General features: G+C 42.6%; 1 protein-coding gene and 1 long non-coding RNA gene across 4 annotated transcripts in view; one reads left to right on the forward strand and one right to left on the reverse strand.

Annotated features, from left to right (window-relative positions):
- LOC119810228 overlaps positions 1–7,407 on the forward strand; it is a 42,063-nt gene extending 34,656 nt beyond the window's left edge. For both annotated transcript variants that reach the window (XR_005284722.1, XR_005284721.1), the window contains exons 3-4: positions 5,882–6,395; positions 7,011–7,407. This is a non-coding gene — a long non-coding RNA (uncharacterized LOC119810228). The remainder of the gene's footprint in view (positions 1–5,881; positions 6,396–7,010) is intronic.
- Positions 1–27,565, reverse strand: part of Acp3 (acid phosphatase 3) — a 46,527-nt gene that overhangs the window by 9,560 nt on the left and 9,402 nt on the right. For both annotated transcript variants that reach the window (XR_005284720.1, XM_038323599.1), the window contains exons 2-10: positions 24,217–24,312; positions 22,143–22,229; positions 21,557–21,709; positions 17,524–17,622; positions 14,587–14,679; positions 12,408–12,540; positions 9,384–9,466; positions 6,864–6,967; positions 4,401–4,570 (exon numbers count right to left, since the gene is read on the reverse strand). Coding sequence is in view for 1 of the 2 variants with exons in the window: in XM_038323599.1 (XP_038179527.1) it covers positions 4,401–4,570; positions 6,864–6,967; positions 9,384–9,466; positions 12,408–12,540; positions 14,587–14,679; positions 17,524–17,622; positions 21,557–21,709; positions 22,143–22,229; positions 24,217–24,312 (1,018 nt within the window). In the remaining variant the exon portion in view is untranslated. The remainder of the gene's footprint in view (positions 1–4,400; positions 4,571–6,863; positions 6,968–9,383; positions 9,467–12,407; positions 12,541–14,586; positions 14,680–17,523; positions 17,623–21,556; positions 21,710–22,142; positions 22,230–24,216; positions 24,313–27,565) is intronic.

The raw sequence follows: 27,565 nt of genomic DNA on the forward strand, positions 1-27,565 counted from the left end.
ATTCAGTTCCATTGGTCCTCCTATCTGTTCTGATTCCAATACCAGGCTGTTTTCAGTACTGTAGCTCTGTAGTAGAGTTTGAAGTCAGGGATTGTGATGTCTCCAGAAGTTTTTTTATTGTACAGGATTGTTTTGGCTATCCTGTTGTTTTTTTTTTTGTTTTTTTTTTTTTTTGGTTTTTCGAGACAGGGTTTCTCTGTGGCTTTGGAGCCTGTCCTGGAACTAGCTCTTGTACACTAGGCTGGTCTCGAACTCACAGAGATCCGCCTGGTTTTTTTTTTTTTGTTTTTTTTTTTGTTTTTTTGCTTTTCCATATGAAGTTGAGTACTGTTCTTTCGAGGTCTGTGAAGGATTTTGCTGGGATTTTGATAGGCATTGCATTGAATCTGAAGATTGCTTTTGGTAAGATTGCCATTTTTACTATGTTAATTCTGCCTACCCAAGAGCATGGGAGATCTTTCCACTTTCTGATGTTTTCTTCGATTTCTTTCTTTAAAGATTTAGTGTTGTTGTCATACAAGTCTTCCACTTGTTTGGAGTTACTCTGAGATATTTTATGCTATTGTAGCTATTGTGAAGGGTGTTGATTCTCTGATTTCTTCCCCAGCCCTTTTATCATCTGTGTACAGGAAGGCTACTGATTTTTTTGAGTTAATCTTGTATCCTGCTACATTACTGAAAATGTTTATGAGTTGTAGAAGTTCCTTGGTAGAATTTTTGGGGTTGCTTATGTAAACTATCATATCATCAGCGAACAGTGAGAGTTTGACTTCTTTTTTTATGATCTGTATCCCCTTGATTTCCTTTTGGTGTTTTATTGCTCTAGCTAGGACCTCAGAACTATACTGAATAGATATGGGGAAAGTGGACAACCTTGTCTTGTTCCTGATTTCAGTGGAATTGCTGGGCATTTCTTTCCATTTAGTTTGATGTTGGCTGTTGAAGCCAGGGCCTTTCTAAAGCAAGAAGCCAACAGCAGCTTCATTCCTCTTCCCCAATCTTTTCACTGAGGAAGCACTCAATGCCTACCTCTTCCTAAAACATCCCATGCTGTCTTCAGCTTTCTGGCCTCCATACTTTCTCTCTTCTCTTTGTCTAGATTTTTCTTCCTACTCAGCTTCATTCCACTCACCTGGCTGGCTCCTTTTCTCCCTCAGGTTCCTGTCTGAACATTACCTCATTGGAGAAAACTCTATGAGCAGTCGATTTACTTAATTGCGTCTGTGGTGTGTTCTCAGAGTTGCCTGTATATCCATCATGGTGCTCCTATATGGTGGGGTCATGCTTCTAAACTCTGCTGTCTTGCTTGTCCCCAGGGTTGGGTGTTGGTTTGGTTAGATCAGGGTACAGGCTAGATCATCATTATGAGTGCCACAGCTGCCTCCATCGAAGGCAGGAGTAGACATGGTATCTAACTACTGCCAGCCAAGTGCTACTGCAAGTGCTAAGACCTTTAATGATGGATGAGAGATATGGCCTGGGAAACTAAAGACAATGGTGGTAAGGTGAAAAAAAAGGTGTTTTCATCAGTTGGCCTCATTCTTGAGGGAGGAATGGCACTGGGAGGGACATCATGGAGCAAGGGCTTTTCACTATGACAATGTTAAAAACAGAAGCTAAGTGACACAGATCAGCTGGCATGTGGGTTTGCAAATATAGCCAGTGATTGGGTCTTTACTAAAAAGTTCCATTTGAGATTTTCTCCCCTATTACTGACCAGTAAGTATTGCTAACTTAGAGTTCCTCAGGAAGTCAGGTTAAATCTGGAGGGTTGAACACTTATTCAGTCTGCAAACATCAATTACAGGGTTGCCAGCACCTCATACATGTAGGATACCATATACAATTTTTTATCTTGCTTTAGATATTGACTTTATTAGAACATATATTCTGTATTATACCCCTTGACCCCTGACCCTCAATCCCCCAAGATCATAATTCAGCTGTTAGAACTATTTGTTAAATTGATCTTGGACCCCTATACTTTTTATTTTCTAAATTATGTCCTAAATTTGGTGGTTCCATTGAAATGATATTCACAACCCCTACCACCTGCCTTGCTTATCTTGTGTCATATTGTACCTATGCTAAGGCAAGAGGTCACCCAACCCAGTGATCATTTTCTGTATCAGGAATGTCTCCACTTTGGCCTGCCACCTCTAGATCACTTATTGAGACTTTATTGAATGGTGTAATCTAGTCCTTTTTCATTAGGAAGTTCAAATATAAAGTTTATTTTGTTGGTGGCCACCTTGTCTCATAGACCCCTGAAAAGCTTCCTGCTAGTTAAAATCAACAGGGTGCTGGCGACTTGAATCTGAAGCAACCCCCTCGTCTGTGTCACTTGCTGATTTCTGTGATGGGCAGCTGCGGCCAACTTCAAGCTACCAAAGAGAAGCTGTGGAAGTCAGTGCCGGGAAAACACACACACGTTTCATCCTTGAATCTGCATGGGACGCTGCCACACGGTAGCCATAGGGTTTTCTTATGGTTGAAATTCCCTGATGCTTACTCCTATTTCTCTTCCCTTGGGAATGGAATGGCCAAGGGTGCTGTTGTGAGGGGGAGGTTCCAAAACATGCTGCAGATAGGTGTAAGAATAGGAGACAAACTGGCTGGGGAATAAGGCACAGAGTGGGCTAAACGTGACTTCCAGGCTGCTGGGTATTGTGTCTCATCAAGATAAGAAGGGGGCTGAGGACGAAAGATGACTAATTATACACCAGCGAGAAAACATTTATTGAGCACCAAACAATGTACCCTACCAGCTCTCTGAGGTACTGAGCACACAACAGATAAAATTCTTGCTTTGTGGAGCTGATATGCTACCTTATATTTCTTATAAGCTTATAATTATTATCATATATATAATAAATATATAAGTTGCAAAACATGCTCTTGTTCTGAGTAGGACATACCATTTCTATACTACACTGTAAACTTTCTAAGGTCTAAGGATGTCTTCTTGCCAAGTTCTATCTTGAGCAGATGAGGTAGAGCTAGCTAGCCACTGCTTACTCTTTATCAAGTAATTCAAACTATGTTTTTAATGTAAAAATGAATTTAAGTCAGCTCAATAATCTTACATATAGTACAGTCACTTCTGTTATATTAGAACAACCCTCTGCCAGGGAAAAAGCCCTTACATATGCCCGCAGGAATTGTATTCTAATGAAATATACACACACAAGTTTGTCAAAGTTCATTATAAAAGTGCTTCCTTTGGCCATCCTAATAATAAAGACTTTATTCACCAGTTTTCACCTGCCTCACCGCTGGAAGACATTCACAAAGTGTAGATGCTGCATGGCCCCAACAGCATGTATTTACATGGGGGAAATGTAACTCAAAACAACTTGTCAACCCATGTCTTGAATTATTCATTCCATAAGCAACTTGAGAGAGGGTGGCCGTGATGTAGGTTCTGGCTTCCGGTGAGGGTCACCTCCAGCAGTCATCTTAGCTTTATCCACATTAGAAATAAATTCTGTTCTGCTGCATGGCCAATCGAGACTCTAAAGAGCGTCATCCAGACAACACCTTCTTGCACCAGGAGCAGTGGCAGTAGACCAGGCGCTTCCCTTAGGGCTTCGGAAGGTACCAGGATCAGAACCTAGAACATTCCATTTGTCCTCTGAGCAGATTTTGCAGTGGCATGTGTGTGTGCGGCTACAAAGTGCCTTCCAGGAACTGCTGTATGAATACCATATATGGAGCTTTCTGGAAAGCTTGACTTTTAGTTTCTTTGAAAGGAGCATGAATGGACACAAAGAGGTTTTTATTTTTTCGTTCTGCTACTCAGTGTGCTTTAACATGCGTAAATCCGATCATGCTAGGCCGGGTATGAAAAACTCCTCCAGGTGTCTCTCTTGTCTCATCATTTTGCCTTTCTTTGAGAGAAGGCAGTGACCGGTGAACGCCGTTGTCGGGTAAATTAGTCCTTTGTCCATTAGCCTGCGGTTAGCGTCTTCTTTTTCTTGCTTGTACACTAACTTATGGGCTTTGTTTGAAACCTGTTTCACTTCAAACATTTTCAGTGCAGCCTTATTCCTGCTCAAGCAGAACCTAGGAGCCCTTCAACAGGAGAGTTCTTGGGCTAATCACGGCGCCATGGCAGCACCACAACCTTGACCTAGCTCTTATTCCTGATTATACTGGGACCTGGTTTTCTTTACAGCAACACTGAAAGAAAGACCAACCAAGTTAAGCATTAAGATAGAGAGGTAGGAATTGCTCGAAGTCAGAGGTTCCTAAAATATACAGTTATCAACCCAAACTCATTTCCTTCCAAGCTGGGGATAATGATCAAAGAACTTTCTGGAAACCCCGGGTGCTTGAGAAAGCACCCTGTACTTCTTGCTGAGCTCTGCAAGCTCACTAAGCCGAAGCGCCCTTAGTACCTTGGTGATTGCTTGTGCTCATACACTCCGTGGACCAGTCCTGGGGGATCACGGGATCCACTAGCTCTGCAAACTTCTCCAGAGGGCAGCTGTGGGTGCAGCCAGGCAGTGTGAGTGGGTAGAGATCGTGCTGTGTCTCATTCCGATAATACATCTCCACGAAGTGCCCCCTGGTGGACAGCAGAGGACAGCACTGTTAGCTCCACGATGCTAAACTGTCCCGTGAATTTCTTTCCACCCTACTGTCATACTTCCCTAAGGATCAGCGGAATGGGGAAGGCTGGTTTGTTAGGTAAGCCAGGCATGGAGAGTGGGGGACAGCATCCTTCATCAGAGATCATTAGCAGAGCTGGGTGTGACTTTGAGTAAGAATGAAGATCTACTATTTTTAAAAGACGTTTTATTTTTATATGTGTATACGCCCATGAGTGTATGCCATGTGTTTTGTGGATACCCACGGGAGAAAGAGGGTTCGGATCTCCTGGAGCTGGAATTACAGGCAGTTGTGGGCTGCCTAATGTGGGTGCTGAAATCCAAACTCGGGTCTTCTGTAAGAGCTGCTCTACTCTTAACTGCAGAGACCTCTTGTAAGCTGGTTGTTGTTATTTTTTAATTTTATTTATTTTTGAGTACCCCTGGTTCCTATTGAAAACGGACACTTAATTCTCGGTGTAGCTTCCTTCACATTTGTACTGAGGGAACGGACTGTCCTAATTTCTTAGCTCTCATATTAAACTGGCCACAGATAGGGTCTTAAGCAAAAAGTCAGAGGCTTCGTCTTAAGACAGCATTCTCAACGTGAGGATGTTATTCATAGGATGTTCAAACTGGCCAATACTGGCATAACGGTAGTCCAGCACGGTATTTTTTTTTTTTTTTTTTTTTTTTTTTTTTTTTTTTTTTTTTTTTTTTTTTTTTTGCTCAAGGCAGCCAGGGTAGCAAGGAAGAGTACAACAGCTGCCAATTTAGGAGTTAAATTGCCCTATCCCTCAACATTTTTGCCTAGTGGAAAATGAACATCAGAAGGAATGCTTACAATGAGAAGCTAAAGAACATATCATCAACACTAATAATTTCAACGGATTTTTAACAAATGCTTATTAACATCTGCCCATTGCTCCACGGAGACCCTTGTGCCATTTTAAGACCTAGTTCTCTGCTTCCTGTTTGCAGAGTGAGATGTAAGCTCCATGCCAGCCTGCCTTCCCGCTACGATGCTCTCTGCCATGATGGTGATGAACTCTCATCTCTCCGGCACTGTGAGCCTTCAATAAGCCCTTCCTTCTAGAAGCTGCCTTGGTCATAGTATTTTACCAAAGCAAAACAAAGTAACTAATATATTTGTCTATATTTTTTTCTGATTTTCCCAGAGATCTCCCACTTGGAAAGAAAAAACTCTTCGCCCCTGAAGTCCTTCGGTTCCAGATAAACCAGACCATTTAAACCCCTAGCCTGATTTTCTTTGTCCTCTTTTCTTTCAGGGGTCAAACCAGTCATCAGCGAGAGCCGCACCAGGTCATAACGGGGTAAATACTGCTCAGCAGTTGACTTTAAGACACTGGATGCTGGATGTGAGTCACCAGCAGCTGTGCCACAGGTTGGGCTGTTTAATTGAAAGATATTCTACATAAGCACCAGGAATCTTTATTTCCCTCTTGGCGTCTTGTACCAGACAGTTTTTTTTCCCCCAAGGGAAAAAAAAAGTAATGTCTGCCTTCTTTTTTTGTTGCCTTCATTAAAAAAAAATGCCATTTCCTCTATTTCGGATGGTTCTCTCAATCCATCTGATATGTTTATATTATTTCCCAATAAAAGGCTCATGCAATAGAAAGAGCCAAAGCCCTGTTACCACCAATCCTTCCCTCTAACTATGAAACCAGACGGAGACTGACACAGTGGGCACGAAGCCAACAACAACAACAACAACAACAACAAATAGCCCATTGCAGCAGCTCCAGCGCCTGGGACAGGATCAAGACCAGCTTTTGCTATAAAGTGAGTGCAAGGCTGACCCCAGGTACATAATGAAACTCTGTCCAAACAAACAAATCAGACTCCCAGCTGAGGAGCTATAGAGGGCTGGCCAGAAGAGGAATAGCTGGTTTACTTTAGAGGGTCCTAGAAGTTTGACCATTCTCCATGAATATATGAGCATCACAAATTGGACTTAGTAGGGTAACATAAAGGACATGAAGTTGGGAAAGTGTGGGGGTGGGGTGGGGTGGGGTGGTGGTGAGTGAGGAGGATCCAGGAGTGGTTCAGGGGAGGATGGAGGTAAATATGTTCAAAATATATTGAATGCATGCATGGAATTCTCAAAGTTTTAATAAATTAAAAAGAATCTTTATGAGTTTCAGGCAGCCTGGTTTGCATAATGAGTTCCATGGCATCCAAGGCTACTTAGTAGGATCCCGTCTCAAACACAAACAAACCCAAATTAGTAACATCAAAGCAGCCTCTTACCCCCTTTCTTGGTACAATTCCATTATGTGGCAGGATGCATAGGGAGGTATCATTCCATTATAAACATCTAGCGCCATCTGCAGGCCACTCACAGTAGTGTCGTGCTACAGAGATAGGAAACAAATAATTTTGTTGTTTGCTTCACAGGTAACAAACTTCAGCACGCGTAAGATACAGCAGTGGTTCCTGATCCCTCCATATTCTCACTGACTTAAGATGTAAGAAGAGGAATGCGTTTCTCTGGTGTTTCTGGGCAGTAAGATTTACTCATAGATTGTTTTCATCTAAAAGATGAAGAAATTGATATCCAAGAAATTAGGCACCATGCTTAATTTCATATAGTCATAAAATAGGATAAATGTGAAGCAAATCTCCTGATTTTAAGTCCTGTGCCTATATTGGGCCTCCTTCCCTTCTGCATGCTATACTGGTTTTCAACACATTAAAAAATTCTGGAGCACATGAATGCTAATGAACACAACTTTGTAACATCTCTGATTTTTAAAGTTGTAGGAGAATATCTGATACCAAGGATGTTTAGGGGGGTTAAAGATGTAAGGGAGTGGGGAGTGTAAGATTAAAATATTAAATGATTAATGTAGTAGTTCTGTACCTCAGAGTGGTTTTTAATCCCACTCCCGACATGGATAAACTGTTTAATCTCAGGTAACTGTGTCTTTCATTTGTATAAAATGGGAGGACATTTGACTGCCTGGGGCTGGGGCTAATCCTCAGTTGGTAGAGAGCACAAACCCCTGGGTTCAGTCCCTAGTATTGGGAACACACACACACACACACACACACACACACACACACACACACACACACACACACACATTTGTTGCATATATCTGGAAGTCTAAGCTGAATGAGAGTGCACACATATTTAAAAGGAGTTGGAATTGATCTAGTTACATCTAAGACTTTCTGGAATTCACACAAGTCAGGACTGGAACCTCATTTAGAAACTTTAAGAGACAGACAGCACTGTCTAACCCCAGGCTCACTTCCCTCTCGGAAGCACTTCCCTTATCTTCCTCCATGGGCTGTTTCTCTAGTCCTTCCTATTTCGAGTGCATGCAGGTAACAACCCCCTGTCTTCGGGCATTTCTTCCCCTTTCTCCAGCTGAAGCATAGCCTTCCCCACGACTAAGCTAACCCTTTCCTCTCCTGTTGCCACCCCAGTTTTGCACTGCACCCCATTTCCCCTCAATATACACCAGTCTTCTACACTACATCCTGCTCCCAGCAGGATGCTCATCTGCTCATCTACAGGAGGATGTATTCCTGGAGCCTTGCCCCTGTTTCGCCTCCCTGGTCCTGTCTTCCCTGTGCGAGCATCTTTGGGGGGCTTTTCACACATTACCACACAGGCCCACGGGACAAGACGGCCTTGCAGAGCCTTCTGGTCAGACAGTCTGCACTGTTTGCAGACTGCCTAACAAAATGGTGATGATGGGAAGGCCCTGCGTCTATGCTGTCCGGTTCAGGAGATGCTGGCTGCATGGCTGCATGAACAGCGCAAATATGGACAGTGCAAAGGAGACACTTAAGCTTTCTTTGCTTCTTCCTTTTCTTTTTTCCCGACCCTCTTCTCTTCTCTCCCCCCCCCACTTTTGAGATAGGGTTTCACTGTATGGCCAGACTATCTTGGAGCTCTCTATGTTAGTGGTTCTCTACCTTCCTAATGCTGAAACCCTGTAATACAGTTCCTCATGTTGTGGGGACCCCCAACCATAAATTATTTCATTATTACTTCATAACTGTAATTTTGCTGCTGTTATGAATCATAATATAGACATCTGATATGCAGAATATCTGATATGTGACCCCTGTGAAAAGGTCATTCAAAGGAGTTGCGACCCACAGGTTGAGAACTCCTGATCTATCCAGTCCAGATATGCCTTGGCCTCATAGCAATCTTCCTGTGTCCCAGTCTTCTAGGTAAATGCTGAGATTGCATGCATGAATTATCATATTCAGCCTGAGGTTTTGTTCTATTTAATTAGAACTGATTTAAATGTAAACAGTTGTATGTAGTTGCAAGGTTCTATAGCAGGTAGACCAGTTATCTGTTAATTCTATACCAGAGTCTCCACTAAAGTGTTTCTAGCTGTACACTGTTTTAGCAGTTTTTTTCATGAGCCTTACACACCAATGAGGAGCCACTTACTACCCCTCCCTTTTCTCTTAATGACTCAGTGGGCTTCCTACTTCAGGATATCCAATGCATCTTTTTCCCATGTCCTGCAGCAGAAAGATGGCTGGCTGCCTCTTTGAAGGTGCAAAGGCACTTTCTTCTACTGGATTTCATGTTGTATCATCTGGTATCATGTTTGTTGTATGCCTGTCTTACTGCTGGTATTAGCATTACATTGTAAATTCCTCAAGGGCAGAATGATGTATTTCATTCCAGAAGCTTTGTACAGGCTTCTACCATTCTCTGGGTGATGGAGATATAAAGATGATGATGTCATACACTTGGACATGTCTATGCTAAGTGAACACTGAGGCACTTACTGCAGAATACATGACAAATTTTCTGTACTTCTGTGACTGAGTTGCAGTCTTCATGTTCTTGAGGATTTCACTGACCAGGACACCTTACAGGAGACAAAATCAATAAGAGAGATAAATCACACATAGACTTATATAATGGTCTGCAGGCTTCTTGTCTAATCACAACCAAGAGTTCTGTCTGTTATGAGTTAACAGACCAGGCAAAAATCTATTTTGCCACATAATCTGCTTCATGCCAGACAGTATGATTTAGGTCTTGTGCAAGCTGAAACTCAGAGGCACATATGACTTACACAGCTTGGAAAAAAAGTTGAGTGGCCCATGCAGCAAAGACTTGTGAACTTATTTTTTCTGTACAATGCCAGATAGTAAATATTTTAGATTTTATGGTGGTCTGCGGCCACCACCCAGTTTTATAGTGGTACCAGGGAAGTTGCTATAGGCAGAACAGAATATATGAGTGTAGCTGTTTCGAAAAGACCTTAGTAGAACCCCCTTTGTAGCCATTACTGGGACATCAGCCACCAATCTCTTTGTGACTTCTAACTTCAAAGTATCTTTTCCATTCAGATGAACACCAACTGCCCTTCTTCCAAAAGGCTAGGCAGAAGTGCCATGCTCGTTCTATGTCCATCCAGAGGATGCTGATGTTCGTCTTGTGCAAGAATGCTATAAAGGTCAGGAGGTTTGCACAGCAGGACAGGTTTTCAGGAAGGAAGACTTGTGTTGCAGTGGGGAAAGCTAGATGCACAGGTGTCCATGTGGCATTCACCTCAGCATGGTACTTAGCATCAGGCTAACACCATACAAAAGACTCAAAACAATTCTGGAACAGAAAGCCAGACCTTGCCAAGTAGAAGAAAAGGGCAACCACAAAGAAGAAACAACAGAGAAAATGCAGGCTCTTCATTAAAAGCTGGTTAAATGGACCATAATGGAAACTTCATTTACAACATCAAGTGTCAGGCTGAATTCAGCCTCTAGATAGTTATTTGCCAGTCCCTAGTCTATGGCAAGAACAGACAAATGTTCCTGAACCAGACTTGGGGGTTTAGGGAGTATGTGTGGGTACATATTGCTAAGCACTGCCATCCACAAAGCCAAGTGCAAGACAGAAGTTCCAGCAATGGTTAGAGAACATTGGCCACCATCCAGGTGTTCTCGTGTTGCTGTGCCATGGAGGCAATGGATGCTTTCTATGTAGGATTGTGTCTGTTTTATCATTCAGTCACCACGTGATTGACAAGTCTCTCTTACCTAGCCAGGTCAGAACAACAAGCTAAGACAGTGTTTTGTCAAAACCATGCAGGAAGCTGGGCATGGTGGCACATGCCTTTAATCCCAGCACTTGGGAGGCAGAGGTAGGCAGATCTCTGTGAGTTCAAGGCCAGTTCAGTCTACCTACAGACTTCAAGGATATCTAGAGCTACACACAATGAGATCCTATCCCCAAACAATAACAACACTCAGTAGCAGAAAACTCCACGCAGGGAACAGTTTTCTGGCTAGTCAAGGGCAATGTACTTGTCCCATAAAACAGGTCAGGCCAGCCTTTATAATCTAAGGCCTGACATCTCATAAGAAGGACTATTCTGTAGAGAATCTAGTTTAATCCTCTCTTCAAATTGAGAACTCATACCTTCAGAGAGAAAGTGGCTTACTCCTGGTGCAATACTCTAGTAGCCCACTAGAATGAACCCTATTTCTATTCCTATAAACAAGTCCCTATAGCTAGCATTAGAGTTCTGATATAAAGCACATAGGGATATCATTTGGTATGCAGCTGTGCCATGCGACTGGGACTTCTGCCACAGCAGCTAAATAACACCCTGAGATTCTTAATGACCATTGTCCCGAATCGTCAGTCCCAACCTACTTTATTCGTCTCATGCAAGTTTGCTCCTGACCTGCCCGATTTCATCCCTTGTCCACTATTCTCCTGGTGACAGCTGACACATAGCCCGACTTTTCTAGCTGCTGTCGCCTCTTCTGGCCAATTATTTAAATGCTTTAAATAGTTATCCATTCCTGAACTGGTCCAGGTCCTCCCAGTCTGGTCTGATTCCCAGAACGCTTCCTCTCTGTGCACTCTTTAAGTGACTTGTCTTGATCAAGTGTGAAAATCTCCTAGTGGCTGAAATCCTGATATAATTGTGCTACTGTCCTCAAAATGTTTCGAGCATGTCAGATGGACAAACTTTCTTCACCGTGTCATCTATTAACACAGCTGGACCTTCTCTTGTTTCCCCTCAGTGCTGGTGACATTTGGCACACCTGCGCCTGACTCTCCCTGTTTCACATTTTGTCCCGCTTACATAGATCTCCTTGCAGGCCCCAGTATCTATCCCATCCCGGCTTCTTTCTTCTACTTCCCTATCCTTATTATAAGGACCTAGCATTCCTCTTTCTGCCTTGCCTCTGGGATGGAAGGGTGTCAAAGACTACAAAGTGCCAATCCTAACCATGAAGTAGGGGGTCACTAATAAATATCTTGATATCTTCCAGTACCAGTGGAAGAAGTCATATAAACTTGCCAACTGCAGTATCTGTCAAATAGTTGCAAAATGTATCAACTTTTACCAAAATTCACACTTGTAGTGCATCCTAGCAGTTGCCAGGCACAACCTGTTCTCATGGTACGCAGACAATAAATTCTTAATTATTACATCTGCAAGAAATGGAAAGGACCATTTGACTTTAGCCCCAAATTCTCATTGCCAGAATTAAAAATTTACACCCAGAGTGGGCAACGTTAGTCTCTTATGGCAATGCGGTGTTTATGAACGATGTGTAGGGTACCAGTTCCTGTTTCTTCTCAGCCTCCTAAACACACATTCGTTTTAGTAGTCACGGTCTCGTGAGCAGTGCTCTCCTCATATCCGATTTGCAGACTGGAAACTGCAAGATGCTAGAGTGATCCACGTGAAGTCACTCAGGGGGTGGGTAGCAGGTTTGGAACTCAGACCCAGACTGTTCAAGTGCAAAGCCAACATTTTTTTCTCGTTATATAAAAAAACCACTCACCTCCCTGGAGTCTAGATTTTTCTTTCTGCTTGTGAATCCCATACAGCGATAGCAGAGATAATTCTGATAACTCTCTCAGCTTAGTCATGGCGTCCTCTGTGGCCCAGGAGGGCAAGGTGAAGTTGTGAACACTCTGCAGGAATGGGAAAGAAGGGAGATGTGAGCACAGTTTTGATTATGACTTCCTTTGCCGATTTCTGTTTCCTCTTCGTCCTGCAAGAACAACTCAGGCCAGGCAACCTTGCTGATGCTGCCATTTCTCTCTAAGAATTTGTGAGAGCTAGCCATGGTTTTCAGTTAGAAGATCAAAATAAAATTATTTGTCCTTCCTTACAAGCTTTATGGCTTAACTTTGGCTCAGTTACAGAAAGGGATGCCGCCTCAAAGACAAGGATGTACCTCATTCCTTTTAGAAAGGTTTAGGAATATTGCCATGAACCTTTGAGGGAGGCTGTGCTAGTTAGTTGTGGTCAGCTAGACACAAGCTAGAGTCACCTGGGGAGAGGGTCTCTCAGTTGGGGAATGGCCCCCATCAAATTAGCCTCAGGCAGGTCTGTGGAGCATTTTCTTAACTGGTAATTGAAGGCAGAGGGGCCACTGTGGGCAGCCCCGTGCCAGCAGGTGGTCTTGGCTTGTATAGGAAAGCTGACTTAGTGTAAGTGGAGGGGGCAAAACAGCAAGTAGCATTCTCCTGTGGTTTCTTTCTAGGACAAAGGCAAAAGGGCTGTGTAGGGCTAAGTGATGTTCCCAAAAAATCAGGACTTTCACATGAGACCAGTTATAAAAGTCCATGTATTTCTGGAATTTTCACAGGTTTACTATGAACGTCTAGTTCCTGGCTGGGGGAATGTCTGTACCTCATGCACAGTGAGTACTGGCAAGTGTTTGCTGAATGTGTGACTGAGCTGCAATTAGTAAAGATACAGACCTTGTGGAGATGTTTTTATACCTATTAAGGAGAATTGATTAGGATCCCTCAAAAGTGGTCTCAAAAGTGGGAGAAGGTGGGGTGGGGAGAGGGAGAGAAAGGAATGGAGAAGGAGAGAAAGAGAAGAGGTTTTAAGAAGAGCAGAGTAAAGGGATGAGGGAGGAAGATGCGAGCGATGTGACAATTGCATCAGGTGACACGGCCTCATTAAAGAATAGCTCAGGGAAAACCTTATGAAGTTGCTGGGGTATGACTCGGTGACAAAGCTTGGGGGTAGCTTTATGACTGTGTCCTGGCCTTAATCTCCGGAACAAGCATATGAACAAGCAGAAGATATAGAGAAGAAAAAGAGGAGGAGGAAAAGAGGAAAAGGAGAAGAAGGAGAAGGAGGAAGAAAAGAGAAAAGGAGGAGGAGTAGTTTAAGATCCACTGCCAGGCCTAAAATGAGGAGCCTTAAACAAACGCTGAAGATCAAGAGAAAATATGGGTGAATGCGTGGGGAGGGGGCTGACTGTCATGGGGATGGGTGAATGCGTGGGGAGGGGGCTGACTGTCATGGGGATGGGTGAATGCGTGGGGAGGGGGCTGACTGTCATGGGGATGGGTGAACTGGGTGATCTCTCTTCGAGACAGAACTTGGAAGATGGCTCCTGCCCCACACACTCATGATGGCCTCCATCTCAGAAGTGGACATGAGGCATGCAGAGAGCCATCAGAATTCTGCTCTAAGACACAGGGATAAAAATTCCTTCTTTTGGCCAGAAGATGGAGCCCGGTGAACGAAAAGCTTTATCCAGCTACAAAGATGATTTTCACCGCACCACACAGGGGAGTTCTTTCCTCAGAAGCCATGGCTGACAGCCTAGCATATAGTTGCCTGACTTATTTTAATATCCAGAACCTGGCAATTTTTCTCCCCTTTTTATATATAACAGCATTGCTTTTTTTCATTAAAACCAATGACAGGAACCTGGCATTCCAGTGTGACTGCAAAATAAATGAGTGGCAATGTTTTGAAGAAAAGCAATTTTGTTTGCAATTTTCTAAAGGGCAGAAACATAAGTAAGGAGAAGAGAGGAGTACAGATTTTCAAGCTTGTATAAGAACATCTCGAGTTATATTTCAATATCAGAGGCCATATAAGCAGGACATTTTTAAAAAGAGAAAGAAGATGAATGAATTTATCTGATCCAATATACACATCAAATCACAAAATAAGATTGCAAATGAATTTTTGATAAGTTCTTTTACCTCACAATATAAAGGGTCGTAAACCTTACTCCAAATCCCAAAGAGATCCTGGCCAGTGAATCCTGACAGTGATGGCAAGGTTTCTATGAAGCTCTGGAACACAAAGAGAAGGAAAATATTTCAAAACGTGAACATCTCATCATCCATAGATTTTGATACCTATTGCAGCAAGATGCAGCGAATAATATTGGCAGTGATGATGGTGATTGACATATTTGATGTGAGCTTCTTGTTCAGAGTACACTAAAACTGCAGATATATGCTAGCTTACTGCCACATGTTCCTGGTTTGTGCTGGGGGCTGAGGGAAGCACTCTGCCTGGGCTCTTTAGAAATGGGTGAAGTATAACACATGCAAACGAATGTCCTGAGGCAAGAAGAGCAAGGATGGGCTTGACTATAAAAATGATATGGGGGTATATAGGGGTAGGTGTCTCTGTGTGTGTGTGTGTGTGTGTTCTTGTGTATAAATGCTATATCTATTTGTGCAAGCAATTCAGTAGAAGGTTCTATGTTGTCATAACAAGATACATGTTCAGCTATCAGACTGTGAGGTTGGCAGCCATTTCAAGGAAGTCTTTTGGAAGACAGTTTGATGGATAAATTTTCTAGAAGACTACTCCTTGCCAATATTAACCTCAACAGACTTCTATCAAATAAACAGAAATAAGTGTTGAAGAGTATCCTATTCCTGGGGCTGGGAGGACAGCTTCATTCCTGATACCCATGTAAAAAGTCACACTTGGTGACACGAGCTTGTAATCACAGAATCAAGGAGATGGAGACTGAGGGTTCTTGGGGATTTCTAGTCAGTCAGCTAGTATAGGCAAAGGATGGGCCCCAGCTCCCAGAGGGAGGCCCTGTCTCAAAAAAAAAAAAAAAAAAAAAAAACCAAAGTGGATGATCCTGAGGATTGACACTTGAAGGTGACTCTGGGCTCTACATATAAGTGTGTGCACACCGACATACAAGTGTGTGCACACCGGCATACAGGAACACTCAAAACACACTCCCACCCCTCACCACAAAGATACACTCTGTATGTGAAAGAAGATTTCTATTTTTCTTGCCTCAAAAATAAAAACCTCAGAATGCATGATTTCTCTGAGGCACTCCATGGGGTCCCCTTTTTCTTCATGGTCAGTTGGCCACCAGTCCACAAGGACAAAGGGGCAGAAGCAGTGACAGAAAGCTTTGAATGGGGCCTGTGAATATGGCAGAGATAGCTCCCCGGGAGACAGCTCCAGTGAGTCAGCTCAACTTTATTCCAGAGTGAGGGGAGATATAAGGGATGGGGACAGTCGCTGGGTCATCTCCTAGTTCGCATTAGACAGCACGCTCCTATCATGAGGCTCCTGGTACAAGTCTTAACTATCGTGTGTGGAAGTACAGGCTATCATAAAGCTCCTGGCTCAACGTGTAATTACCACTAAAACGTTAACTAGGTTTGAAACGAGGCTGGCTGATGCTACAGTTCACAAAGAAGCTAAAAATATACACATGAAAATCCAGAACACAGAGGAGCCAGGTGTGGTGGCACAGCTTTAATCCCAGCACTTGGGAGGCAGAAGCAGGCAGATCTCTGTGAGTTCCAGGCCAGCCTGGTCTATATATTGAGTTCCAAGACAGCCTGTGTTATGGAGAGAGAATCCTGTCTCAAAACAACAATGACAACAAAGAAAGAAACAAACAGCTGGATGGTGGTGGTGCACACCTTTAATCTCAGCACTCAGGAGGCAGGTGAATCTCCATGAGTTCTAGGCTAGCCTGGTCTACAGAATGAGTTTCAGACAGGTTCCAAAGCTACACAGAGAAACCCTGTCTTGAAAAACCAAAGGGGGGAAAAAGAAAGGAAAGGAAAAGATAACGGAAGAATGACAGGTGATCAGCACCTTAGATATTAAAATACACTATTAAGTTATAATAAATCATTGGCTAATCAGAAGAAGAAATAGAACTTAAATTCTAGAAATGGGCTCCTCCATATATAAGGAGATTTTAATATGTAAGAACTCAAATTAATATTGAGAAAAAAGATGAACTACTTAACAAAGTGTGATGGAGCAACTGGAAGATCTTCTGGACACGAAGTGTTAATAAAAGTAATTGAGGGTGTGGAGGTGCATGTCTTTAATCCCAGCACTCAAGATATAGAGACCAGGAGATCTCTGTGAGTTCAAGGCCAGCCTGTCTACAGAGTGAGTTCTAGGACAGCCAGATAAACAAAAAAACAAAAAAGCAAAATAAATAAGTAAATAAATGGATCAGAAATCTCCATTTCCAGTAAATAAATCAAAATAATGTTATGTTTATCAATTAAAACACTGCATATTTGCAAAATTGAAGAGATACTTTACATATAAGTATAAAATATTTCCTAGATATTTTGTAAATAATAAAACTAACAGTGGTCAGCCTTGTGATTTGGTATAATGCTTCTGTGTAATGGAATGGAATGTAGGTGGTCATCGAGAGACCACCATGTCCTATTGTGTTTACTTTGTATGTTTTCTAATTCTTGGACTGTATAGATGTCTAATTAATTCAGATGGTTACTTTTTGAAAATTCAAATGATCATATCTACCTTTTGTGCCATCCTGAAAAGCAAATATTTCACAAAAGATGACACATGCTATGTATCGACAGACAGGTGCCTCAGTTTCTCTTCCTCAAAGCAGGTCATTGACACCTGCGTTCACCCTCACTAACTTGTCAAGGACAGGAGTAAAGCACTTGGAAGGGACTGGCTTCTGTCCCGGCTCAGCCACTGACAGGGAAAGAAACCAGGTAGGATAACTTCCCTAGTTAAATACCCTAACCCATTGCTTAAACAAGCCTCTGACAGACACATTTACCCCACACTTCCTTCAAGAAGGCCAAATTTCACCCTTTCTCTTGACCTTCGCACCCCAGTGTACGGAAGGCGACACTACTAACTTTATATGGACGAAGCCTCTTCTGGAATTCCTCAGATTGTAAAGTCTCGCTCTTGAGTTCTTGAAAACGAGGGCAGTCCTTGAAAGGCAGGTAGAGCAACTGCAGACGAAGAAAACAACATAAGACATTGATTAGTCAGACGAGCATTGGCAAATACTTGGTGCCAACCTTTTAAGCCTCATTAGGTCTAAAGCAGCCTTAAAATCCCCTACTATCCTCTGAACTGAATAGAAGTTCTAAAATTAGAGGCAATGAGGCAAATGGTCCTTGGGTCTTAACACACTAGGGCATGCTGTAGAAACTGATTTACCTAATTTTCTTTCATGAGCTTGCTGCTGGGGAATATTCTTGGTTGCTCATTTTCCGTGTGGATGACTGTTACCTTGCTTTCTCCCCAGCCCCTTTAATTCTGGCACTAAGTGTACATCTGTGTGCGCCCTCTCTTCCCCAAGAGCGAGGTGAAATAAATTAGAGGTTTGGGATAGAATCTTAAAGGGATCAGCTCTTCACTGACTTCATTCTAGCAAATCTGCAGACCGTCAAAATAAGGGTATGAATTAAATGTATGGATAATAGTATTTAAATTCTACCAGGAGGACAAAATGATCATTGTGAAATTAGTGTAAGCTTCACAATCTCTCTTAGCTTTAACTGAAATGTGCAGGCTGCCGACTCACAAATTTGTTATGAAGCTTTTTCACCTGGTCTGTTTTTGTAGCCCTTGATAACACTGTTCAAAGGGCCGCTCTTTCTGAAGTTTAGTGTGTATAAAGCTGAGGTCAGCTTCATCTTCAATCATTTCCTTTTCCTAATGTATTTCCTTCTGCCCACGATTAAGTTAAAACGCTGCTCTGTGGGCAGTCACAGTAGTGTTGGTCCACTTTCAGCCTAGCTCTAACACAGACCCCTTCCTTCCTCGTCGTTGTCTCTCCTGGTCTGGACTGGTGTAATCTGTCTCAGTCACGGTCCATGCCTCCTAGCAGGTTGGTGGCTGTCCACTCCTCTGATCGTACAGTCCATTCTCCTCACAGCAGCCTCACCATCTCTAAGGGCACCCCAAAGATCAAATGGTTTTTGTAGGTCTTGACTTCCACAAACTCCTTATTTTACCTGGAGTCAAATGCAAACTTGCCTTCTAAGAGTCTATGTGAGATGAGCAATAAATAACAGGAAGTGTTTTACGCTGCTCCCCCCACCCCTTCTTCCATCTCACTTTCTCCTGTACAGAAATACTGGGGACCCTCTTCTGTGAGTGCTCCTAAGCCACTCTGCTCCAGCCGCTACAGCAACTTACTTCCTTCTTCCAAGGAACTTGCCGCAATCCCAGAGCATTTTATTGGTGTTCTTTATTGTCTATAAGATAGCAATCTCCAGTGAACTAGGCTCTTCTCTGTCACACTCATGAATGTATTGTCAACAACCAGAACAAGGGTGGCGTATTAGCTGCTGCTCAGAAAGCTTTTATATGGCTTCCTGTCTGTCCTTTCTGACTCTGTATGCCACCTGGTTTTACCATTGCTTCCTTCCTTTTTTATGAGCATGTAATCTCCGACCTTCATTTCTGCATCCCTGAATTACATCAGCAACATTCTCTGAGGCTCCCACATCTTCCCTTTCTGAGCACGGTCAGGACAGTGACTCAATCCACCCCTCATCACATGGAGGCAATGCTGAGGAATGCATGCTTTCATCTTCTCCCTTAGCTCAGAGCTAAGCTCACAGTTTGACTCTCTATGAGGACCTGAATCCCTGCCCTGGGCTGCCTCCTCTCTGAACTCCTTCAGTAAACGCAGCTTGTGTTGAAATCATTGCCTATCATCTTGTATTGGGTCACGTGGCTGATGCACGCTCAATTTCTTTCATCAAACAAATCTTAAATTAGGGATGAAGTTTGGTCTTATCGCTCAACACAGTTCTGGGAGTAACCTAGTGTTCTTAACAATTTTGTTAGATTTCTCAATTGATGAGAAAATTTTGCTTGCCTTAATGAAAAGATAGCTGGAACCTATGGATAGATAATTTGTCTGTTTCTCTCTCCAACTCCCTTGCTCTCTGTTCCTTTTTTCATCTCCCAGTGAGCACCAGTGTCTATTGTGTAATGTGATTGCCATCTGTCTGGATTACAGATTCAGTAGTTTCTTTGCTTCACTTTGGCTATGTTTAATATTGCATTTCAGGCTTCATTTATGCAGAAAAGGGTGTGGCAAACATAATTTTCTTTTTGGAAAGTATTGTTCACAGACTTTTTAGACCATTGGTAATACAATGCTTCCGTTCTAATCTGTGAAGGTAAGCATTGTAAATACATCATCCTAGCTTTTCAGAAAACATCAGAAAAATGGTTACAGTAGATTAAACTTGAGTGGGGTTGGCAGGGAGGGCTGTTGCTACAAAGCATTTTGAAAAACTCTACAAAGCATGTATGAAAAATCCATACTGCTATTAAGTCAAGTTTCTAGCAGTGTTGCCAGGGCAGAGAGGAGAGCGGTGTATCCCAGAGGTCCCTGGGAAAAGCTTCTGGTCAGTGCTAATGCGGAGTGTGAGATGTTGCTGTGATTTGGATATGTCCCCTGGAGAAGTCCCGTGTTGGGAACTTGGTCTCCTGTGAGGCTATGTTGAGAGGTTGAACCTGCGAGAGGTGATTGATTGAATCCCAAGTGCTCTGCCCTCAGGAATGGATTAGTGGATCTCCATAGGTGGGAGGGAGTTTGTTATGAAAGCTAACTTTCTTGGATACCCTTGCTCCGCCTTACCCTCTGATATCCTCTGGCAGGTCATGACCCAGTAAGAGGACTCACTCCAGATTCTAAATGGATGTTGGTGTCATGCCTTGGACCTCAGATCTTTCAAGTGTGAGCTGAATGAACCTCTGTATTTAAATAAATGACCGAGTCTGGAATGCTTAGTTATAAAAACACAAAATGGCCAAGCTAACAATACAGGTCAGGGAAATTGAGCAATAATTCTCTGTTCCAAACTATTTCCTTTATATTCTCTTACATTCTACATTGGAAGGTTAGATTTATTTATTCATATTTTCTAGATACCAGTTCCTTTGAAAAGGTTCGATTTCTTGGTCAACCCTCCCTGTCTGAGTTAAGTTGAATTTCTCTCAAATAGTTCTATTTAGGCAACTTGGTGTACGGGGCTGCATCCCAAACTTGGCTGCTCATAAAATAATTTAGGAAAAGTTATATTTTAAAGTACTGATGTTGGGGTTGAAAAGATGGTGCAGCAATTAAGAGCACTTGTTGTTCTTCTATAGGACCAGGGTTTAATTCCAGCACCCACATGGCAGCTCACAACCATCTGTATCCAGTTCCATATCCAACTCCCTCTTCTGGCTTCCAAGGGCACCTGGCACACACATGGGGCATAGACATACATGTAGGCAAAACACTCCTACATGTATCATGAAATAAAAATAATTAAAAATATACTGTTGTACAGGCCCTACACTCAGAGATTGACTTGAGGAGTGTCCCTAGTCATCAGGCGTCCTGAAACCTGTCAAGGTGGTTCTCATTGGCAGCTGAGTCTGAGAACCACCATTTCATAGGGAAAAAGACGCTGTGAATGGGAGAGGCCCAGGACTGACTGGTGTTTACGAGCAGTGAGGCATTGGGCGAAGTTTGTTATTTTACCTGAGTGCCTTATTTCGTTTGCCCCAGAATGCAAATTTTTAATGAGAGAGGAGTGTTTGGTGGGCAGGGAGATCTTTGGATATCTAGGGGAGATGAGAAACTTATGTTGGGCACTAAAATCACGGGGATTGAAGGCAGAACACTAGGAAGTGTGTGTGTGTGTGTGTGTGTGTGTGTGTGTGTGTGTGTGTGTGTAGCCACACGTGTGTAGATGGAGGAAGGGAAATTAACAAAAGCTGAAATGCTAGTCAAGCAAAATGAATCCAAATTAAAACTCAGCTCCTAGCCTTGGTTGCCTGGGTCTTTTCATGTCCTGTGTATCCAGCATACTAAATCTGCAAGTCCCTAGCAGCCTGACTTCCTCCTACTGAATTACGTAGGATACTGACCCGATCTTCAGAGAGAGACACTGTGTGCACTGGGATGGGCTGCCAGGGCAGGCTGGGATTCCAGATGCTGATCCCCTCTGGGGGAAACAGGGCTGCAAGGTTTGTCAGAACACTCATCAAAGTCCGGTCAACATCTGTGCTCCGAATATAAACCTAGAGGGGGATAAACCAGAGCAGATGGAAAATCAGAGGAGACTCGAAGTTTTCTTTCTGTGGAGCTGCCAGGGTGTGAGGGAAAGAGCTGAAGCACAAGAAATCAGCAGGCTCTGTGGGAACATCATAATCACATCTCTCAAGGGATTGGATCATACCATGAAAATACAATGGGACAAAGCAGTCCGTAGGCCAATAGTTGAATTGATCAATGACACTAAGCCAAAGTATTTGCACAGGTACCTATAAAAACTTGAACTAAGACTCATAAATTTTTAGGGCAAAATAGTCCCATAAAGAGAAAAACATCTGTAAACAAGATCTCTGATGTATATAAGTTCTTCAGAAATAGGCAAAGGTTTAAGTTCTTCATACTTATGAAGAATTATTTTTTTCAAGGGTCAAGTTTCAAAGTCCTGGTTCCCCAACTTGCCTGGTCATGTTTATAGGAATCGTTCAAGAATCTTCCGTATCTTCTCCTTATATAACTTCCAAGTTCATAATGCTGTTCCATGCCCCGCTGTGGGGAAGAAAAGTGAAGGTTAGGGAAGGCGTGTGTTATCATAGAACATATCTTTCCTCATTGTGCGTGGCATGAACACAATGTGCACGGCAGTTCCACAACAAAACCTCCTATCTGAACTGAGGCAGAAGAGAGCAGTCACCTTAGTCAGGATGCCCCGAGAATACTCCTTCATCATTGTTAGCACACAATGTAGAGGCTGTGTATAGTATGTGTTTCATTGATAACTGGCAACTTATCTAGGTAAATGGTTCATCTGAGGTGGTGGGATCCTTGTGAGCAGAACATTCAAAGTGATTGGTTTATCACTTCCTAGGGGTTTTTGCGAATAAAATCCAACTGTCTGATGAAGCTGAGCGTGCTGAATCCAAAGGTCCCTTTAAGCCTTGTGGTAAACACATGAATTTATTATATTCACAGTCAGCCTATCTATAGCTGGCTCATAAAAAAAATAGAGCTTGTTACTCAAAGTGTGGTCAGAGGATCAGCAGGGTTGGCATCATTTGGGAGCATGTTAGAAATCAAATTCTTGGGCCCTACTCTTGATGGATTGAGCAAGAGAAAAACTTTGGGAGCACTGGGCAGTGGTGGCGCACGCCTTTAATACCAGCACTCGGGAGACAGAGGCAGGTGGATTTCTATGAGTTAGAGACCAGCCTGGCCTACAAAGTGAGTAACTTTGGAAGAGGGGCTCAGAGATCTTCTTTTTAAAGGTTTATTTTTATTATTTTATGCATATGAGTATTTTGCCTGAATGTGTGTCTATGCAACACACATGCCTGGTGCCCACACAGTTCATAGAGGGCATCAGAACTCCTGGAGTTACAGACGGTTGTTAACACATCATGTAGGTCCTGGGAACTGAATCTGAATCACGTCCTAGAACAAGTACTTTTAACCACTGAGTGATCTCTCTAGCTCCAGGAATCTGTTTTTAACCATTTCTCTTAGAAAGCCCAGTGGATCATTGAGATCAGCCTTAACTCAGTGCTCAACGAGCATTGGTGTGCATTAAAACAAAAGGATCCAGGTGCACCTATTGAAACTCAGATTCATTAGCATCTTCCCCCAAAGATTCTAGCTTTCTGTATCTGAAATGTGGTACTGGAACCTGTTTTATCAAGGGCCCCCAAACGATTCAGGTGTGCCAGGCTTAGAGAAGCATTGCGTTGTGGTTTGTTATTAATCCAGAGCCTCACCAGAGATTTACAAGTCAGGGAGGATGTAGTCTCTCCTCAAATATGAGGATAGCTGTTGCGAAGGAACAGCATACCACGGCCCAAGTAGCTGAAGATGCGGGTACTTTGGGTCCAATTATCTTCTAGCTTACAGCTGAGTTTTGGAATCTGATTGCTACTTAAGAGACTTCTACGTGTGAATCCAGACCTCATGGTCCTCAAAAGTCTTTTAGTCTCACTAGAAAATTAGAGCAAGAAAACAGGAGTCCTGTACTAAGAAAACAATATATGAGCCTTTGTGATATTCTCTCATTACATAGAAAGATGGCTAGGCCATGGTTGGAAGGGCTCTGACCTTCTGAAGTAGTAGATACTGGCTTTCCCATAGCTTCTCTGAGCTATATTGTCTACAAAACCTGATGGTTGGTTAGGGCCGTGATTCTCAGCTTTGGCTGAACATTAAAATAAAGCAATCAGTTGAGGAGCATCCAAACTCCTAATGCCCAGGCCATGCCCTAATCCAATTAAATAAGACATCATTGCTATTTTTAACACGTCTCTAATAGACAATCTCCATGGAAACCTCTCACACTTAAATGCAGTCAGCAGGATAAATGCATCAGAGTGGAAAATTTTGTATATATTTCTCAAAAAATTAACTAAAACTGTGGCTCATAGTTGAAATTCTGCACTTGGGAGGAAGGAGTTTGAGGTCATTCCTATGTAGGGAGTTCAAGGCCAGCCTGTACTATATGAAAGCCTGCCTCAAAAACTAATAAAGCAACAATAAAAGAGATCAAACAAACCTGGGTGAGTTGACCAAATCCTTGTGGCCATGAGGATTCCTTAATGGGGTCATTAGGAAAAGTATAGATGGGACTTCTGTCTCCATGCCGAAACACCTAAGGAAAGATATGGGACAACATTACAAAGTTCACTTGAGTGTCTTGCCTCTGCTTGTCATAATACAATTTCTTAAACCATGGTTGCTACCATGTCTGTCCACTGGAATCACCTGGAGAGTTCTAGAAAATTCTATATGACAAAGTGCCCCCTCTCCTGGGATCTTAGTTTCATTAGTTGGGCTTATGACTAAAGAGTATCAGTCTTCTAAAATTCTGTCCAAATAAAACTCAGGTGAAGAACCACCAACATGTTCTTGTGCTTGAGGTAATTATACCATCAAGATGATTGGCCATTGGAAAGCAAATGATATGTACATGGAGTTAGAGTTATGTATCTAAGATGAAAGACAGATGCATGAACATACAAGATCACTTGGTGCAGACAGACTGATTAGAAATATTAGAAATATTCTTCTCTTTATTACTGAGAACAACAATGCTCTTAAAATTTCACACATAATAAAAACAGTAGTTTTGTAATGACATCCTCACTTGGGAATACTTTGGCTCAGAGATTAGTTAGTTTTTGGAGGTTAGGGGCTCATGAATTACAGATTGGGAGATTAGGAAAGCCGGACTTCAGCAGCACTTTAATAACATGCTTCTTAGATCTGGATACACGCCATGCTCTTCTGACTGTGCATTTGTTTTTGAAGAGAGACGTTTGAATTTCTGAAACCTCAGTACTTTGATTCTAAAATAGTAGCATGCCAGACCAAACTCAGTGCTATTTTATAATCAAAACATAAAAAAAAGAAACCTACTCAAGAAGGACAAGATGAGGTCTTACATGGATGCAGAAAATATTTAATAACATACAGGATAGTTGTTTAACATTTTATTGATCTGAGCTCACCTTTGCTTGAATTACCTACTAAGAGACCCTACTGTAAGTAAGCAAGGATGCTGTATTTCTGAACACCTACAGCGCAGTTCAGTAGACAACAAGGAAGGAACAGCCTCAAACTTGAGTTATCTTCAGGAAGGAATTCTAGAATAGCAAGGAAGGCTCCCAAGACCAATGCTATGACTCCGGTATCTGAATAAAGTGATTCTTTGCTGCCCTAAGCCAGTGGGAAATTAAAAGCCCAGCAAGACAGCTACAGAACACAGAGGGGAACAGAGCATAGGGTGGCAAGAGGCCATTAGGGGCACGTAAGGAAATAGAGCTTGAAGCTTCCCTTTCCAGCAGGAAGAACAGCCACTGGTGCCAGTCTGTGGGAGCGACTTGGCCATAGTGGGAACCACCAATGTTAGCCGTTAGTGACTCTGTTTCCACAGCCAGGTGCATCTTAGACTGCTTGGATCTGCAATCACTGTGCATCTGAGGAACAAAAATTGTGACACACTTTCCCAGGTTACTTGCCTCACATTGATTTCTCAGGGTTTTTCAGTCTTAGCACTGTACATTTTCAGAGGTAGATAATCCACTGTAAAAAGCTGCCTTGTGTACTGTTTAGTAGGCCCTTGGCCTTTTGTATTTCCTTGTTACGACAATTGCAAAGACCAAAACGCCTCACCACTGAGTTAGTCAAAGAGAAATCTGATAATAAGCATTCTACCGAAACAATGAACAACTCTTTCTACCAGGGCACAACCCTTCCTCCCAGCATCCAACTACAACAATCCTTTATGTTTTTTTCCATACTTGCTCTGCCTTGTGGTTTTTGTGTTTAATCCTCTTGACCAGTTCTGCCACATAGCCACTATTATGATATATACTTCACAGCTTATCTTAGTCAAGTAATGAGTCCAAAATCCTCAAGCAGGTAAGTAGAAATAACCAGGCATTGGCTATGTGTCTTTCACTAAAATGTCTTCTCTCTCTCTCTCTTTCTCTCTCTCTCTCTCTCTCTCTCTCACTCTGTGTGTGTGTGTGTGTGTGTGTGTAGTATGTGTGTATAGATTGAACCCAGGGCTTTGAGCATGTTCTTTCCCACTGAGTTACACCTCCAGCCTTCAACACTAGTATTCTTAACCACTCACTAGTGACAGTTTCACTAGTGATAGCTTCATTTCTCCACGTCCACTCCTCATTCCCCCTCCCCCAAGAAGTCAGCATGGTCTGAGACCTGGAGATTTTCTCTGTGTGTGTGTGTGTGTGTTTCACAAGAAGAGCCCAAAAGCCTTCTTATAAAAAAAAGTCTCTAAGGCACCATAATCTATATGTTGTATTTAAATAATAAAACTGAGACACACAAAAAACAAACAAACAAGTATGACTTCCTTAGCAGAACACTGCCCTGCAGGTTGGCAATTACCTGTATTCCCAGCACCCAGGAATTGAGATGGAATTGAGATAAGAGGCTAGCCTTAGTTACACGAGACCTTGTCTCAACACACACACACACACACACACACACACACACACACCCCTGGGCATAGTGGTGCATATCTTTAATCTTAGCATGCAGGAGGCAGAAGTGGGTGGATTTCTGTGAGTTCAAGGCCAGTATGGTCTACGTGGTGAGTTCCAGGCAAACAAACAAGCCCAAAACAGACAACAAAATAAACAACTCCCTCGGAAGACCCAAAGCAACATCAAAATGGCCAGATGTAGTGCTGAACACTACAGAGTTGGAGGCCAGCCTAGGATATGAGACCTTGTTCAAATAAACAAAACAACACACATGCGCTCACACGCGCGCGCACACACACACAAAATCAAGCAATAAATAAATTTAATAAAGAGCAGAGCACTGGGGTTAACCCTGACTACACCCAGGGATAATTGTATTCTCATATGATGCAGTAGGTTTTAAATGTTCCTAAGTTAGAGACTGAAACATACCACAGTATGTTTCTGTAGGAAGCTCCGTAAGAAGTGTGTGTGTGTCTACATGCATGCATGTGGCCGTCCCATCCCCATGTGTGCATGGACCCATGAGTCCATGCCTGTGTGGAACAGTGGCATTCTTTGAACTCAGAGCTTTTCAATTCAGCCCTTGGACTGTGTCTAGGGAATTCTTAAATCTAGAGTGGTCCAGTCTCCCAATAACTACGTTATTGCTTTTGACCTCAGTCAAGTAATTCTACTCTATTAAAACCTTCAAAAAAACTAAAAAATACATTATTAAAAGTCAGGGGTTTCCACAGAACTAGTGATGATTGCAACCGGAAGAGACCTGACAACGAGAACTCTCAATCTCACACTCCTCTATGCTTTACAGAAACCTCTGCTATCTCTTGTCATTGTTTCAGAAGGGTCTCCCTCTGCATACCCTGATCTAATCCAGGCTGGTTTGAATTT

Source organism: Arvicola amphibius, chromosome 3, assembly GCF_903992535.2.
Source record: "Arvicola amphibius chromosome 3, mArvAmp1.2, whole genome shotgun sequence".
Lineage (NCBI taxonomy): Eukaryota > Metazoa > Chordata > Mammalia > Rodentia > Cricetidae > Arvicola > Arvicola amphibius.